General features: G+C 55.2%; 1 protein-coding gene and 1 long non-coding RNA gene across 2 annotated transcripts; one reads left to right on the top strand and one right to left on the bottom strand.

Annotated features, from left to right (window-relative positions):
• The first annotated feature begins 632 nt into the window (after positions 1-632).
• AURKAIP1 (aurora kinase A interacting protein 1) lies at positions 633-1,992 on the top strand. The gene is made up of 3 exons (XM_039473537.2): positions 633-1,097; positions 1,293-1,717; positions 1,817-1,992. Exons 1-3 carry the CDS (start codon positions 1,046-1,048, stop codon positions 1,916-1,918), a joined length of 579 nt encoding a protein of 192 aa, XP_039329471.1. The 5' UTR covers positions 633-1,045; the 3' UTR covers positions 1,919-1,992.
• A 5,142-nt stretch (positions 1,993-7,134) lies between these two features.
• On the bottom strand, positions 7,135-15,576 carry LOC141580197 (uncharacterized). Its single transcript, XR_012512287.1, has 2 exons — positions 14,039-15,576; positions 7,135-12,435 (listed from the first exon to the last, which is right to left on the bottom strand). It is a non-coding gene; the product is annotated as an uncharacterized LOC141580197 (long non-coding RNA).
• Positions 15,577-18,006: the final 2,430 nt, after the last annotated feature.

Here is an 18,006-nt window from a genome sequence, read left to right as displayed (position 1 = left end):
TTAGTAGAGACGGGGTTTCTCCAGGTTGGTCAGGCTGGTTTCGAGCTCCCGACCGCAGGTGATCTGCCCGCCTTGGCCTCTTAAAGTGCTGGGATGACAGGCGTGAGCCTCCGCTTCTGGCCAAATCTGATTTTTCTTTTCAAAATCACACTACGGGGTCGGGCGCAGGGGCTCACACCTGTAATCCTAGCATTTTGGGAGGCTGAGGCGGGAGGACACTTGAGGTCAGGAGTTCGAGCCCAGCCTGTTAACATGGTGAAATCCCGTCTCTACTAAAATTGCAAAAATTAGGCCGGTGGTCAGCACACCCAGCGGGGCAGACAACCGAGTCGCCATCACCCATCCGCCGCCGTCACCTCGCGCCAGGCAGCTCCCCAGCCCCAGGAACGTGGAGTCGGGGAGAGCCGGTACCACAGATTCAGCGCTTGTCCGGGGTCCTTCGCCTCCAGCCCAAGCGGGGAGTAGCTGCAACCACTTCCGTCTTCCGGATAATGTCGCCGCCGTCGCCTTGAGCCTGCACTTCCGTCGGCTCTGGCTGGTCCGGAAACGATTCTGAACCCAAAGGCGCATCTAGGGCCCGCACCGCCTGGGATTATGGGAAATGTAGTTTCTTTTTTGCCTCCGTAAGGGACCGGGCGGAGCTGAGGAGCCGTGCGAGGGGTCGGCCCGTGACTCCCTCAAGCGGAAACCGTCGCCTTTCGGGCCGGGCGGGGCCTGCGACGACGCAGAATCCGGGGCCGCGGGGACGCCAGGGTGCGCTGCGCGTAGGAACCGCCGGGCGGCCGCCGCCGATCCGAGCCGGCTCGGGGACGGACCGGAAGTGCCCGAGGGCGGCCGCGCGGAGGGAAGGGTCAGCGGGGACGCCGCGCTCCGCGGGGGAGCTTCGGCGCGTCCGAGCTGCGTGTGCGCAGAGCCCTCCCTGCGGGTTCCGGCGGCGGAGGGAGAACCCGGCCCGCCGCCCCGGCCGCGGCCCGCCCGGGACCGCTCGGAGGCGCCGCCGCCCGGGCTCAGCAGGGACCCGCGTTCCGGCTCCGCCGCGCGGACCATGCTGCTGGGGCGCCTGGCTTCCCCGCTGTTGAGGGCCGTTCCGTGGGCAGGTAGGAGGCGCCGCGGGGCGGCGGGGAGGGACACGCCCGGGCGGCCGCGCGCGAGCTCCTTTCCCTCTGAACTTCCGAGGCTCACGGAGGGAACCCCGGGGTGCAGGCCGGGGACGGGGTGCAGGGGATGCTCGCGGGGACGAACGTGCGGCTCCCCGGCCCGCGGCGGTGACCGCGCCGTCTGCTTTCCCGCAGGCTGCCGCCGGCTCGCGCCCGGCTCCGGGGTGCTGGGCGGCCGGGCCTGCGGGCGCCTCTACGGCACGCAGCCCGCCGGCCCGGGCGGGGCGGCCTCGCTCCCTCGCAGGGGGGCACCGCTGGCGCTGGAGGAGGTGCTGGTCCCCAGGAAGATGTCCATCAGCCCCCTGGAGAGCTGGCTTACGGCCCGCTGCCTCCTGCCCGGACTGGAGGCCGCACCCCGGCCCCACGAGTGTCCGCCCTGCCACGCAGGGGAAGGGGCCGAGCGGGGGGACGAGGGGGTCGGGGAAGCGCCCCCGATGCATTGCAAAAACGTGCTGAAGATCCGCCGGCGGAAGATGAACCACCATAAGTACCGGAAGCTGGTGAAGAGGACGCGGTTCCTGCGGCGGAGGATCCGGGAAGGACGCCTGAAACGGAAGCAGGTGGGCGGCCCCTCCTCGGCCCTGGGGGCGGGTCGCGGCGCCGAGAACGCGCGGCGTGGCCGCGAATGACCCGGTGGTCCCTCCCTCTGTCCCCGGCAGCTCAAGTTCGAGAGAGACCTGAGGCGCATCTGGCTGAAGGCGGGGCTGAAGGAAGCCCCTGAAGGCTGGCAGACGCCCAAGATCTACCAGCGGGGCAGATGAGTCTGGCACCGCCCCCCACCCCCCGCGCCTCTGCTCTCATCCGCAGTAATAAATGCTCGGACCACTCAGCCGTCCCCGCGGGTCTAGAGCCACTTTTGCCTGGCGCGGCGACTCAGGATGGAGGCTGGTGCCAGTCCCTGGGTTGTAGAAGCCCCAGGCACCAGGGTGGCAGGTTGGCCGTCCCTCTTTCTAGCTGGCCCTCAGCCGCCCTCCCGAGGGTGCTGGGCCTGCGGGAGTGAATGGGTGCTGTGGAGTCACTGTGAACGGAGCCCCCCGCCCCCCACCGAGTGCCGCATTCCCTGGGGGAGGTCGACCGAGTGAAGACCCAGATGGCGGAAATGCAAGAGGACAAGACTGGGGTCGAGGGAGAGCCCAGAATGCACGGGGGCCACTCAGGTGTGTTTCATGAGTGGAGGGCCGGGAGGGGCTTCAGTGGGAAGTCAGGGAAGGCCCTGGTGCTGCTGGCCATGGTGGATGGTACCCGCCACACTCCGTGGATGTGGCCTCCAGTGGTCCTCTTGAGCCGTCCAGCCGTCAGGGCCAGGCTGTTGGCCCGGCTGCCAGCCTTCCTAGTCATGTGTGCCACCTCCTGGGGCCCTGAGTGGAGGAGGGAGCTAAGCAAGAAGAGATGGCCCAGATGGGGTTCGGGGTTGGGGGCGCCCAGATGGGGTTCGGGGTTGGGGGCGCTGAGGAGACAGTGTCGTCTACAGGGCTGGAGAGTCCCTGAGGCTCAGCTTGAGGCCCCTGGTGTTTCCAGGTTCCTTTTGATGAAAAAGAATAATACGTTATGGGGCCGGGCGCGGTGGCTCACGCCTGTAATCCCAGCCCTTTGGGAGGCCGAGGGGGGTGGATCACGAGGTCAAGAGATCGAGACCATCCTGGTCAACACGGTGAAACCCTGTCTCTACTAAAAATACAAAAAATTAGCCGGACATGGTGGCGCGTGCCTGTAATCCCAGCTACTCAGGAGGCTGAGGCAGGAGAATTGCCTGAACCCAGGAGGCGGAGGTTGCGGTGAGCCGAGATCATGCCACTGCACTCCAGCCTGGGTAACAAGAGCGAAACTCCGTCTCAAAAAAAAAAAAAAAAAAAAAAAGGAATAATACATTATTCCTTTTTTTTTTTTTTTTTTTGAGATGGAGTCTCGCTCTGTCGCCAGGCTGGAGTGCAGTGGCACGATCCCAGCTCACTGCAACTTCCGTTTTTCACTTTCAAGCAATTCTGCCTCAGCTTCCGAAGTAGCTGGGACTACAGGCACACACCACCATGTCCGGCTAATTTTTTTTTTTTTTTTTTTTGTATTTTTAGTAGGGACAGGGTTTCACCGTGTTGGACAGGATGGTCTCGATCTCTTGACATCGTGATCAGCCTGCCTCGGCCTCCCAAAGTTCTGGGATTACAGGCTTGAGCCACCTCACCTGGCCTTTTTTTTTTTTTTTTTTTTTTTTTTTTGAGGCAGTCTCTGTCGGGCAGGCTGGAATGCAGTGGTGTGACCTTGGCTCACTGCAACCTCCGCCTCCTGGATTCAAGTGATTCTCTTGCCTTAGCCTCCCGAGTAGCGGAGATTGCAGGCGCCCACCACCACACCTGGCTAATTTTTGTATTTTTAGTGGAGATGGGTTTCACCATGTTGGCCAGGCTGGTCTCGAACCCCTGGCCTCAGTGATCACCTGCCTCGACCTCCCAAAGTGCTGCGATTGCAGGCGTGAGCCACTGCGCCGGCTGGAACACAGCATTCCTAAGAGCAGGGGTAGCAGGACGTGGTGGGCAGGGCACTGGGAAAGGGCTTCCACCACCTACAGCTCAGGGACAGGAGAGGAGCCTCTCCCATCCCACCTGTTGTGAAGGCTGGGCTGCCTCTCACCAGGGATGTGGTGGCCTCCTGTTTTTTGTCACAGAAACATGTCTGTGGCTCAAGCTTGAGTCCCTTCTTGCCCATCAGACCTTGTGGAGAGCTCGAGCACTGTTCCCAGCAGTTTATCTAGAACAGGACAGACTTGTGGGTCACATATTGTCTGAGGAGTTGGGCCCTGCATGTGCCAGCTGGTGAGGTCAGCAGGGCCTGTCTGTTGGTCCCTGTCCCCACGGCCCCACGGCCCCACGGCCCCACGGAGAGGCTGTGTGGCTGCCCCTGGAGGAGCCCGGAGCCCCGGGCTGGTGCAGATGCACTTCCCCAGGCCGTCACACGGGGGCAGCAGCCAGGCTCCTGGGTCCAGGGCTGGGGACCAGGACAGGTGGCAGGAAGCAGCTTGCAAAGCCCCAGCTGTGGTCACAGGCATCCGGGTCTGTTTCCCCAGGTGTGAGCGGGCAGGGGTTCCAGGGCCAGAGCCTCAAAGGCTGAAACTCCCTCAAGTGAAGCAGAGCCCACTCAGTGGCAACCCTGGCCCTGCCCCAGTCTCCCGGTGCCCTTGCCCACCACTGGCACCCTCAGCAGAGCAGCTGCTCCCGGCATTTCCTTCCAGCCCTGCCTCAGGAGCTGCCCCGGAGCTCACCTGCCCCATTCCTGGGTGAAGGAGGAGACACAGGAAGCTGAGCTGAGCCGTCTAGAGTCCGAGCCTGCAGAGCTTGGCTGGGCAACCAGCGGGGGGCACAAGCCCTGGGACACCCCCTGCCCCGGTCTCCTCCTCCCCTGCGTGGCGGCTGTCTGGGGGTGCTTTGGGAGCCAGGTCACCCATGGCTTTCAGCCACATCTGGAGACAGCTGCGGTCGTCACAGTGGGAGGTGCGGCTGGCACAGGTGGGTGGAGCCCAGGGATGCTGCCACATGCCCTGTGTGGCGAGGACATACCCACCACAAACCCATCAGCCCAACGTCAGCAGCGGTGGGTACCCTGCTCCAGATGTGACTGTCCACCGAGGCAGGGCCTGAGCCGCCCGCCCCAGCTCCTGCAAGCTTGGACTCCGCTTTGGCTTGGAAGCCTTTGTTGCCCAACCACAACCTTGGGAAGCAATTTGGGGGTTTTATTTTTATCTCTGTGGCTGCTTGAAGGCCACAAGAGGCCATCCCTCCCCTCTTCTCTATGGGGCCTCTGCCCTGTCCCTGGTCTGTGAGACATACACCACCTCTCCCTGTTGCCTCCCCTGTTCTGGCCCTGGGCATCATCTGGGCAAGAGGGCAGAGGCGGGTGGGATGTTGTGGTGTCATGTGAGCTGCCAGCAACCTGCCCCTCACCACGGCAGGTCCTGAGGCTCAGAGCTTGGGTTCCAGCCAGGGTTTGGCTCTGCTGGGGGTGGTCTTGGGCAGTGGAGATGGTGCACCCAGCCTCAAGCACAGGGGAAAGATTTGGTGGTGGCCTTGATAACAGGGCATCTTGGTAAGCTCAGCCTCTAGCAGGCCGGTGTCTTCTGTGGATTCCACTGGGGCTGAGCCTGGGGCCTGCCCAGCTGCAGTGCTGCGGGTTCAGAGCTCTCATGGACCGTGGATGAGGCCCTCAGCTCCCACTCCCAGTGTGCCTCCAGGGCCCTGCCTGCTTCAGATGTGTGTGGGGGTGGGGATACAGCACACGTGTGCCAGGCAAGGCCCAGAACCTCCAGGGAGCAGAGCCGAGTGCTCCCTGCACGCCCTGTCTGAGAAGCATGCAGGCTGCTGAGGCCCTGGGCGTGGAGCGGAGTCTGGGAGGAAAGCTGGCTCCCTGGGCTGGGCTGAGGCCCCTGAGCTTCCGGGAGGGGCACTGGGAGGTGGGAAAGAACATTCCTGTTGATACAGCTGGAGGAGTCTGGATCCTGTTTCCGAATGCCATGTTTTCAGAAATAGTCTCACTCTGTACTCGGGCTGGAGTGCAGCGGCACAATCTCGCCTCACTGCAACATCCACTTCCTGGCTCAAGCGATTCTCCTGCCTCAGCCTCCCAAGTAGCTTGGACTACAGGTGTGCGCCACTGTGCCCAGCTAGTTTTTGCATTTTTCGTAGAGATGGCGTTTTACCATGGCGGCCAGGCCACTCTCCAACTCCTGATCTCAATTCATCTGTCCACCTTGGCCACCCAAACTGCTGGGATTACAGGCGTGTGCTGCCACGCCCAGCTAATTTTTTTGGTTTTTGTTTTTGTTTTTAGTAAGAGATGGGGATTCTCTAGGTTGGTCAGGCTAGTCTCGAATTCTCGACCTCAGGTGATCTGCCCCCCTCAGCTTCCCAAAGTGCTAGGATTATAGGCATGAGCCACTGTGCCCGGCCAAGTTCTTTTATTTTTGAGACAGAATCTCACTCTGTTGCCCAGGCTGGAGTACAGTGGCTTGACTTGGCTCACTGCAACCTCCACCTCTAAGGTTCAAGTGATTTTCCTGCCTCAGCTTCTCAAGTAGCTGGGATTACAGGCACCCGCCACCACACCCTGGTCATTTTTGTATTTTTAGTAGAGACAGGGTTTCACCGTGTTTCCTGGGCTGGTCTTGAACTGATCTCTGATGATCTGCCCACCTTGGTCTCCCAAAGTGCTGAGATTACAGGCATGAGTCCTTGCACTAGGCTGTGATAAGTTCTTTAGAGTTATTTCATTGCACCAATTATAATTAGCCGATTCATAGGCAAGGACCCCAAGTACAGAGCTTAACTTGCCAAGAAGCCACCAGTCAGCCCTGAGTCGGTGTGATTCCTAAGCTTAATTGTAAAAATAAATTTTTATAAAAGTTACCGTTTGGCCAGGTGTGGTGGCTCACACCTGTAATCCCAGCACTTTGGGAAGCCGAGGCGGGCGGATCATGAGGTCAGGAGTTTGAGACCAGCTTGACAAACATGGTGTAACCCCGTCTCTACTAAAAATACGAAAAAGAAAATTAGCTGGGCGTGGTGGTGAGTGCCTGTAATCCCAGCTACTCAGGAGGCTGAGGCACGAGAATTGCTTGAACCCAGGAGGCGGAGATCGCAGTGAGTCAAGATTGCGCTGCTGCACTCCAGCCTGGGGGACAGAGTGAGACTCTGTCTTAAAATAAAAAAAGAAAAACAAGTCTCTTCCCCCATCCCTTTTCCCAGAGGCAATTTTTGCGCTTAGGATTGTTCTGGTAGTACCATGTTTTAAAGCTGGTGGCTTTCAGACCTTTTTTTTTTTTTTTTTTTTTTTTTTTTTTTTTTGAGGCAGTATCTTGCTCTGTCGCCCAGGCTGGCGTGCAGTGGCACGATCTCGGCTCACTGCAGCCTCTGCATCCCAGGTTCAAGCAGTTTTCCTGCCTCAGTCTCCCTGGTAGCTGGGACTACAGGCTTGCACCACCGTGCCCAGCTAATTTTTGTATTTTTACTAGAGAGAGGGTTTCACCATGTTGGCTAGGCTGGTCTCAAATTCCTGACCTCAGGTGATCTGCTCGCCTTGGCCTCGCAAAGTGTCTGGAATACAGGTGTGAGCCACTGTGTCCGGCCAGACACTCTATTTTCATTTTTTAGAGGCAGGGCCTCCCTCTCTCTCCCAGGCTGCAGTGCAGTGGTGCCTTCTAGCTCACTGCAGCTGTTAACTCCTGGGTTCCAGCTACCCTCCCACTGCAGCCTCCCAGGTAGCTGGGTGTCCCGACCTGCAGGACGACAACAGGGGCCCGAAGGGAGGGAGTGGGGATGGATGGGCAGGAGACGCGAGAAATGGAGACAAGACAGGAGTCTGATCAAGTCTCGTTTATTGTTGCTGAGCTCACAGCTTAAATAGGCCAGGCAGGGAGGCGGGGCAAAGGAAGCTTGCAGTTGGAAAATTTCGGCCTGGTGTGCCTCGTGCCGCTACCAGCCCCGTGCGGCCTCGTGCCATCCACGGGCTGGACCTGAATCATCAGGACTTGAGCCTTCCACAAGCGGCACCTGGGCTCTCTTGGCCCCAGGATTTGGCCTGTGCTCACAGCTTCCCACAGGTCCCCCTTTTTTATTTTATTTAGAATTAGGCTGAGTGGTAGTTATGCCCGCGGGAACCGTGCCTGTCTTAGGTCAGAGGACCCCACATGAGAGAACATTGACTCCTTATCCATCATGGGGAGGGAAAAACGTTTTCCTCCCTATCTTAGGCGGAGTGTCCTTACTCATGCTCCTCAGTTGCCTGTCATTGGCTAACCGGTTCAGCTCGCCGGGTGACCTGAGAGGAAAGGTATCAAGCTCCATCTCTAGGTCTGCCATCTCCAGCCTGTGGTAATGGACCTGAATGGGCTGCATCTTCATGGCCTCAATTTGTGATCCTGAGAAACTCCTGAGTTTGCTGAGTATAACAGGACCGATTAGACAATAAGACAAGGAGGGAAAGCAATCAGAATAAATAATACCATGTTGTTGACTCCCAAAAAGGGAAAAGATAGAAGATCCTCAGGGCTCGATGTCGTCCCTGGGTGGAGTTGGTTTTTCGGATTTTTTGATACTTACTTGCTTTACAAGTCTCTCGGGAAGCCACCTGGCCGAATCGGCTTCCTTGGCATAAATGCACACCGATCCTCGACCCCAAATCAGGACCGGGTCCGGGCCATGCCATGCGCCTGTCATGGGATCTTTCCACATTACCGATGCATAATGGCTTTTGGATTCAAAATGCCAGTGTCGATCAGCAGCGGAGTGTCCTTCTTGATCCAGTGTTAAAAAATTTAAAATAAAGAGTGTGATAAAAGGTTTTTTGGTGATCCCTTATGGGGGTACCATTCCCCCTTTTTTATTTTATTTAGAGTGGTTTTTATGGTGAGATGAGCTCTTTCTACTATGCCTTGTCCCTGGGGGTTGTACGGGATGCCTGTAACATGTTGAATGTTTAGCTGAGTACAGAATTGAGTGAAGGCTGTACTGACATAACCAGGCCCGTTGTCAGTTTTGATTTTACGTGGACACCCCAGGGATGCAAAGGCAGTTAAAAGATGAGCAATAACATGTTTTGTGGCTTCTCCGGTTTGTAAAGTGGCAAAGATATATCCACTACAAGTATCAATGCAGACATGAACGTATTTAAGATTTCCAAATTCTGGGATGTGGGTGACATCCATTTGCCAAAGGGCGTTAGGTAGGAGGCCTCGAGGGTTAACTCCAAGATGTGGGACCGGTAAGTGAGGTGCACATTGTGTGCAGGACTTTACTATTTGTCGGGCTCGTTCTCTAGTTATGTGATGGAGTAGTCTTAAGGATTGAGCATTAAGATGATGCAAGTTGTGCGAATGTTGTGCTTGAGCTAGAGGGGTGTTAGGAAGTTGAACTAACAAAACACAGGTGACTAGGTCTGCCTTGGCATTTCCAGAGGCCAATGGACCAGGTAAGCCTGAATGAGCACGTAAATGTCCAATGTAGAAAGGTTGTGTTCTGGAAATTAATAGCTTTTGTAGTTGAGAAAATAGTTTTGCAGCAGTTGAGGTGTGTTTTATGAATGGGGCTGTTTCTGACTTTGGGACAGAGGTAGCAATGTATGCGCTGTCTGTATAGATATTGAGAGGATCATTGGGAAACATGGAAAATGCAGCTATAACTGCATGTAGCTCTGCTAATTGGGCAGACGAAGATTGGGATTGAAAGCTGATAGTTTGGTTTGGGGTAACAAAGGCTGCAAGCCCTGTGGATGACCCGTCAGTGAAAATGGTAATTCCATTTGGAAGGGGATGAAGTCTGGTATTTTTAGGAAAAACGAAATCATGTCTGTTAGCAAAATCTAGAAGCTTATTGGGAGGATAATGATTATCGAGGTTGCCAGTATAAGAGGCAAGTGCAATGGGTCATGCTTCAGTATTTTGCATGAGCCAATGGATCTGCTGTTTGGTATAAGGTTGGACAATGTTGTTAGGTTCCTGTCCGAAATATTCCTTTCCTAGGGTTCTTCCTTTGGTAATTAGACTGGCTACCATAAGGTAGTAAGGTTCAATGACTTTAGTGGGCATATTAAGAAGATGGATCCACATAAGTGGAGCAGTTTGCCAGAACACAGCTGTGGGAGATAATGAGGTATGACATATAATAAATTGGAGTGGTTTGTCAATATCGAAAAGGTGATGGTTTGGTTATTGATAGCTTGATTAACTAAACTGATAGCTGACTTTGCTTCAGGGGTGAGTTGCCTTAAAGAAGTAGACTGGGATCCCCTACCAATGTATCGTATAGGAGCTTGAGATCAGCTTTCATAATTTTAGATAAGGTAACAGCCAGTTTATGTCTCCTAATAATTTTTGAAAATCATTGAGGGTTTTTAAACAGTCTAGCCTGAGTTGTACCTTTTGAGTCGATAGGCGAGTTCCACTTAACTGAAATCCTAGGTAAGTGTAGGGATCAGTAAGTTGCACCTTCTCTGGGGCTATGACTAATCCACTAGCAGTAAGGGCAGCTTGTAGACTTTTGAAACAAGACAAGACCACTTCCTCTTTTGATATTTTGGGTTAGCTAATTTTTGTTTAAGGCCTGCGGCTACACGTTCAGCAAATTCCTCTAAGGAGCACACAGACCCACCGCTCTCCGCGGGTTTCTGTTCCTCTTTACCAGAGTTGCTATTGAATGACATTAAGTCAGCTTCCCCTGACTTTTTCTCCTTGCCCTCTTTGGGTTCTGGTTTCTCCAAAACTAACGAATTTTCTTTAAAGGGGGGACTTTTATCGGACAAATTTTTACATGAGTCTCTCAGGCAAGTTTCCCCCTGGGTTATGAGATCAGCAATGACTGGATCATCATGTTTTCGGGTAATGACCTCATTTATCAGATTCCAGTATGAAAAGGCAATTACAGGGACCTCTTGAAGCCCAAAAGCATCATAATAATTTTTTAGGGCGTCCCCTACTCTTTTCCAACATCTTTGATCTATGGTTCCTTCTTGAGGGAACCAGGGACAAACATCCTTAATATAATCAAAATATTTAATTAACCGGTTTACTTTCACCTTTACTCCTCGCGCCTTTAATGCTATGCTTAATTCTTCTACAAACAACTCATGCTTACTAATTTCCTGACCCATAATATCGTCGTCCTCTTACCAGAGAGCAAGGCCGCAGCAGGTTCCCGCGGTGACTCCTCCTCTGGATTTCTTCCTTCAATCCGGCCGGCTTCGACGACGTCCCTCACTGTGTCCCTCGTACTTCGAGTCCCTGTTCGGGCGCCAAACTGTCCCGACCTGCAGGACGACAACAAGGGCCCGAAGGGAGGGAGTGGGGATGGATGGGCAGGAGACGCGAGAAATGGAGACAAGACAGGAGTCTGATCAAGTCTTGTTTATTGTTGCTGAGCTCACAGCTTAAATAGGCCAGGCAGGGAGGCGGGGCAAAGGAAGCTTGCAGTTGGAAAATTCCGGCCTGGTGTGCCTCGTGCCGCTACCAGCCCTGTGCCACCTCGTGCCGTCCACGGGCTGGACCTGAATCATCAGGACTTGAGCCTTCCACAAGCGGCACCTGGGCTCTCTTGGCCCCAGGATTTGGCCTGTGCTCACAGCTTCCCACAGCTGGGGATATGGGCACACACCAGCATGCCCAGCTCATGTTTTTTTCCAGCAGAGATGGGGTCTCACTAAGCTGCCCAGGCAGGTCTCAAACTCCTGACCTCATGATCCTCCTGCCTTGGCCTCCCAACATTGGGATTATAGGTGTGAGCTACCACACCCAGCCTACTTTCAGACTTTTCTGATCAAAACAAATACCTTTTTACATGGCTATCTGATGAACACACACGGCTCAAAGTCGTACAGAATAATCTCTCATAAGTCCAGTAAACTCGGTGTCTGTGGTAGTCCTGCTGCTCCTTCGTGCCTCTGATCCCAGCACGTTGGGAGGCTGAAGCAGGTGCATCACTTGGGCCTAAGAGGTCGAAACCAGTGTAGGCAATGGAGCAAGACCCGGTCTCAACAGCAGCAGCAAATCTTTCCTTTTTCTTGATTAGCCAGGTGTGGCTGTGCTCATCTGCGGTCCCAGCTACTCTGGAGGCTGAGGGGGCAGGGTCACTTGAACCTGCGGTGAGCCGAGCTCGAGGTCGTGCCGCTGCACGCCAGCCTGGGCGACGGAGTGAGACTCTCAAAAATAAGCGAGAAAATGTTTCTCCTGATTCCCTAAACTGAATTCACACCCGCTACTGGGCCGTAATTTCATGCAGTTTGAAAAACGCTGCAGCTGGATTTCAGACCCGTGTCGCCACGTTTTGTCTCCTCGTCTCCGGTCCCTGCCTGACACCCGCCTCCTGGCTGCTCCCGGCACAGCCTGGCCCGTTGGGACGCTGGGATCTGTGACCGGTTGGCATTCACGTGACAGCGAGGTGACGCTGTGGAGAAGCGAACCGTGTGCTGTGCATGCTAGGATGACTTCCTTCCCTATGCAAGTGTTTCCTTCCCTGTAGTCAGTAACTGCTGTTTTCTTCAGTTGCTTAGATTTCTTTACTCTCATCACAGTTCCAATACCAGGTTCCCGGGGCAGCTCCCAGACACAGAGGCTCTGGTTTAATCTCGTGACGTCTCCCCAGGACTTCCGACTTCCAGCTGGGCGGGCGCCTGCTGCCGCAGCTCAGACGCCTCCCTGGAATCTCACTTTATGCTTCTAGGGAATTCTCTCAGCCTCTCTCCTGCTTCCCACATCCCGTGTCTCACATTTTCCTTCCCTTTGGAAGAGCACATGTTCCATAGCTTCCTGAGGAAAAAGCACGAGGGGAAAATTTGGACCCTTAGATATCTGAAAATGTCTTCATTGTATCCCGTTACTCAATTGATAGTTTGTGGATAGAATCCCGGAGTGGGAATCATCACCTAGGAAATTCCAGGATGAGAAGCCGAGAAGCCTCGCCCACAGAATCCCGGGAGGGGAACCGTCACCCACAGAATCCCGGGAGGGGACCCCTCACCCACAGAATCCCGGGAGGGGACCCCTCACCCACAGAATCCCGGGAGGGGAACCGTCACCCACAGAATCCCGGGAGGGGACCCCTCGCCCACAGAATCCCGGGAGGGGAACCGTCACCCACAGAATCCCGGGAGGGGAGCCCTCGCCCACAGAATCCCGGGAGGGGAGCCCTCGCCCACAGAATCCCGGGAGGGGAACCGTCACCCACAGAATCCCGGGAGGGGAACCGTCACCCACAGAATCCCGGGAGGGGACCCCTCGCCCACAGAATCCCGGGAGGGGAACCGTCACCCACAGAATCCCGGGAGGGGACCCCTCACCCACAGAATCCCGGGAGGGGAGCCCTCACCCACAGAATCCCGGGAGGGGAGCCCTCACCCACAGAATCCCGGGAGGGGACCCCTCACCCACAGAATCCCGGGAGGGGACCCCTCACCCACAGAATCCCGGGAGGGGAACCGTCACCCACAGAATCCCGGGAGGGGACCCCTCGCCCACAGAATCCCGGGAGGGGAACCGTCACCCACAGAATCCCGGGAGGGGAGCCCTCACCCACAGAATCCCGGGAGGGGAGCCCTCGCCCACAGAATCCCGGGAGGGGAACCGTCACCCACAGAATCCCGGGAGGGGAACCGTCACCCACAGAATCCCGGGAGGGGACCCCTCGCCCACAGAATCCCGGGAGGGGAACCGTCACCCACAGAATCCCGGGAGGGGACCCCTCGCCCACAGAATCCCGGGAGGGGAGCCCTCGCCCACAGAATCCCGGGAGGGGAGCCCTCACCCACAGAATCCCGGGAGGGGAGCCCTCACCCACAGAATCCCGGGAGGGGACCCCTCACCCACAGAATCCCGGGAGGGGACCCCTCACCCACAGAATCCCGGGAGGGGAACCGTCACCCACAGAATCCCGGGAGGGGAGCCCTCACCCACAGAATCCCGGGAGGGGAGCCCTCGCCCACAGAATCCCGGGAGGGGAACCGTCACCCACAGAATCCCGGGAGGGGACCCCTCGCCCACAGAATCCCGGGAGGGGAACCGTCACCCACAGAATCCCGGGAGGGGAGCCCTCACCCACAGAATCCCGGGAGGGGAGCCCTCGCCCACAGAATCCCGGGAGGGGAACCGTCACCCACAGAATCCCGGGAGGGGACCCCTCACCCACAGAATCCCGGGAGGGGAACCGTCACCCACAGAATCCCGGGAGGGGACCCCTCACCCACAGAATCCCGGGAGGGGAGCCCTCACCCACAGAATCCCGGGAGGGGACCCCTCGCCCACAGAATCCCGGGAGGGGACCCCTCGCCCACAGAATCCCGGGAGGGGAGCCCTCGCCCACAGAATCCCGGGAGGGGACCCCTCGCCCACAGAATCCCGGGAGGGGAGCCCTCACCTACAGAATTTTGCAAGCAGTGCTTCATTGCCTTCTAGTTCCCAGGGTTGCTGTTGAGATAAACTAGTTTGAGTCTTGAGTCTTCGTCAACTACTTTTTTTTTTTTTTTAATCTATTCAGGCTTTTTTCTTTTTTCTTTTTTTTGATATGCAGTCTTGCTCTATATCACCCAGGCTTGGGTGCAGTGACGCAATCTCGGCTCACTGTAGCCTCCACCCCCGGGTTGGCTTCAAGCCATTCTCCTGCCTCAGCCTCCTGAGTAGCTGGTATTATAGGTGTACACCACCACACCTGGCTAGTTTTTGTATTTTTAGTACAGACGGAGTTTCACCATCTTGGTCAGGCTGGTCTTGAACTCCTAAGCTCAGGTGCACCATTTGCCTGGGCCTCCCAAAGTGCTGGGATTTTAGGCATGAGACACTGCACCCGGCCTGGAGGCTTCTCTTTCTGTGACTTTGAGAAGTTCATGGTGAGGTGCCCCATCCAACAGGAGCCCTGGCCGATCTGGAGAGTCAGCACTTCGGTTTGGGACATTTTTCCTTGGGTTATTTTGTTGTGATTTCCTCCCCTCTCTTTGCTTTTTCTGAAGCTTCTGTGACATGATTTATTTTGTCTCCTGTCAACATTTAACAGAAGTGTTCATAGAAATGTTTTAACACGGGCCGGGCGCGGTGGCTCACGCCTGTAATCCCAGCACTTTGGGAGGCCGAGGCAGGTGGATTACGAGGTCAAGAGATCGAGACTATCCTGGCTAACACAGTGAAACCCCGTCTCTACTAAAAATACAAAAATTGGGGCATGACGTGGTGGCACACACCTGTAATCCCAGCACTTTGGGAGGCTGAGGTGGGTGGATCACCTGAGGTCAGGAGTTGGAGACCAGCCTGGCCAATATGGCGAAACCTTGTCTCTACTAATAACACAAAAACTAGCTGGGCATCGTGGTGCACACCTGTAATCCCAGCTACTCAGGAGGCTGAGGCAGGAGAATCACTTGAATCTGGGAGGTGGAGGTTGCAGTGAGCCAAGATCTCGCCACTGCACTCCAGCCTGGGCGACACAGCGAGACTCTGTCTCAAAAAAATGTACAAAATACAAAAATAGGCCGGGCTCGGTGGCTCAAGCCTGTAATCCCAGCACTTTGGGAGGCCGAGGCGGGTGGACCACGAGGTCGAGAGATCGAGACCATCTTGGTCAACATAGTGAAACCCCGTCTCTACTAAAAATACAAAAAACTAGCTGGGCGTGGTGGCGCGTGCCTGTAATCCCAGCTACTCAGGAGGCTGAGGCAGGAGAATCGCTTGAACCCAGCAGGCGGAGGTTGCAGTGAGCTGAGCTCTTGCCACTGCACTCCAGCCTGGTGACAGAGCCAGACTGCATCTCAAAAAAAGAAAAGAAGGCTGGGCGCGGTGGCTCATGCCTGTAATCCCAGCACTTTGGGAGGCCGAGGCGGGTGGATCACGAGGTCAAGAGATCGAGACCATCCTGGTCAACATGGTGAAACCCCGTCTCTACTAAAAATACAAAACATTAGCTGGGCGTGGTGGCGCGTGCCTGTAATCCCAGCTACTCAGGAGGCTGAGGCAGGAGAATTGCCTGAACCCAGGAGGCGGAGGCTGCGGTGAGCCGAGATCGCGCCATTGCACTCCAGCCTGGGTAACAAGAGCGAAACTCCGTCTCAAAAAAAAAAAAAAAAAAAAGAAAAGAAAAGAAAAGAAATGTTTAACAGAAGTTGTGTTTTCCATTCAACATTTTCTCCAATTGATGTAGTGATTGCTTTATTTCATTTTTAATTCCTAAGAGACTTTTTTTGAAATTAAAAAAAATAGCGTCCTGTTTTTGTTCAGTGGATGCAGTATAATCTCTGAAGATATTAACGATATGTTTTTCTTTTTTCTTTTTTTTTTTTTCTGAGACGGAGTCTTGCTCTGTCACCCCGACTGGAGTGCGGTGGCGCGATCTCGGCTCACGACAACGTCCGCCTCTCAGGTTCAAGCGATTCTCCTGCCTTAGCCTCCTGAGTAGCTGGGATTACAGGTGCCCACCACCACACCCTGTGTTAGTAGAGACGGAGTTTCACCATGTTGACCAGGCTGGTCTTGAACTCCTAACCTCGTGATCCACCACCTCAGCCTCCCAAAGTGCTAGCATTACAGGCGTGAGCCACCGCGCCTGGCATGATAGGTGTTTCTTTTGTTTTGTTTTTTTGAGATGGGGTCTTGCTCTGTCACCCAGGCTGGAGTGCAGTGGCACAATCTCTGCTCACTGCAACCTCCACCTCCTGGGTCCCGGTTCAAGCAGTTCTCCTACCTCAGCCTCCCCAGTAGCTAGGATTACAGGCACGAGCCACCACGCGCAGCTAATTTTTGTATTTTTTAAGATGGGGTTTCACCATGTTGACCAGTCTGGTCTTGAACTCCTGACCTCCTGATCTGCCCACCTGGGATTACAGGTGTGAGCCACTGCACCCGGCATGATGTGTGTTTCTTTAATCCTCCCCTCACCACTGTCTGGTTTCTGCTGCTCCCCCGTTGCTTTTGTTGACTTTGGGCTTTCTTTTCCATGCTTGCGGTTTCCTCTGGTAGCACCTGGTTTTGTACTTATATTTAAGAATGTGTTCTACAAAACAGCAGCAGGAAGAGTCCCAGACACCCAGAAGTGGTCCCGGAATCTCCTTTTCCGCTTTTGTTGGGACCCAGGACTCTGGAGACATGGCTGATTCCAGATAGAGTTGCAGACTTTAGCAAATAAAAATACAGGACTCAGGCTGGGCGCGGTGGCTCACGTCTGTAATCCCAGCACTTTGGGAGGCTGAGCAGGTGGATCATGAGGTCAGGAGTTCAAGACCAGCCTGACTAACATGGTGAAATCCCGTCTCTATTAAAAGTACAAAAATTACCTGGGTGTGGCACCCGTAATCCCAGCTACTCAGGAGGCTGAAGCAGGAGAATCGCTTGAACTTGGAAGGCAGAGGTTGCAGTGAGCAGAAATCCCGCCACTGCCCTCCAGCCTGGGCAACAGAGCAAAACTCCATCTCAAAAAAAAAACAAAAAACAAAAAACAACACAGAACTACTTCTTAAATTTGAATCTCAGATAAACAAATAATTTTTCAGTACTAGTATGTCCAGTGCAATGTTGAATCCAGCAACTCTAACTCCAGGTCTGTGGCAGGAAGTGTATTAGGAGGGCTTGGCACATCTTTGAATAACGGAGGGTGAGCAGGCTGTCAGAGACTACGGCAGGCACACCAGGAGGACTCGGGGGCAGAGCTGGAAATGCCTTCGCTGGCCAAAGATGGGGCGACATGAGCATCCAAAAGAATAGGGCCGGGCGCGGGGCTCACGCCTGTAATCCAAGCACTTTGAAGGGCCAAGGTGGGCAGATCTCTTGAGCCCAGGACTGTTCGAGACTGTCCTGGCCAGGATGGCGGAACCCTGTCTTTACAAAACACAAAAATTAGGCCAGGCACGGTGGCTCGCACCTGTAATCCCAGCACTTTGGGTGGGATCACTTGAGGCCCGGAGTTCGAGACCAGCCTGGCCAATGTGATGAAACCCCATCTCTACTAAAAATACAAAAATTGGGCCGGGCGCGGTGGCTCAAGCCTGTAATCCCAGCACTTTGGGAGGTCGAGGCGGGTGGATCACGAGGTCAAGAGATCGAGACCGTCCTGGTCAACATGGTGAAACCCCGTCTCTACTAAAAATACAAAAAATTAGCTGGGCATGGTGGCGTGTGCCTGTAATCCCAGCTACTCAGGAGGCTGAGGCAGGAGAATTGCCTGAACTCAGGAGGCGGAGGTTGCGGTGAGCCGAGATCGCGCCATTGCACTCCAGCCTGGGTAACAAGAGCGAAACTCGGTCTGAGAAAAAAAAGAGACGGAAACAGAGAGGGGAAAGAGAGAGAAAGGAAAGAGAGGAAGAAAGGGGAGGGGAGGGGAGGGAAGGGGAGGGGAGGGGAGGTTTC

This window comes from Saimiri boliviensis, chromosome 11, assembly GCF_048565385.1.
Source record: "Saimiri boliviensis isolate mSaiBol1 chromosome 11, mSaiBol1.pri, whole genome shotgun sequence".
Lineage (NCBI taxonomy): Eukaryota > Metazoa > Chordata > Mammalia > Primates > Cebidae > Saimiri > Saimiri boliviensis.
Note: the sequence above shows the minus strand (reverse complement) of the source record. Positions and strands in the feature narration are given on the sequence as shown.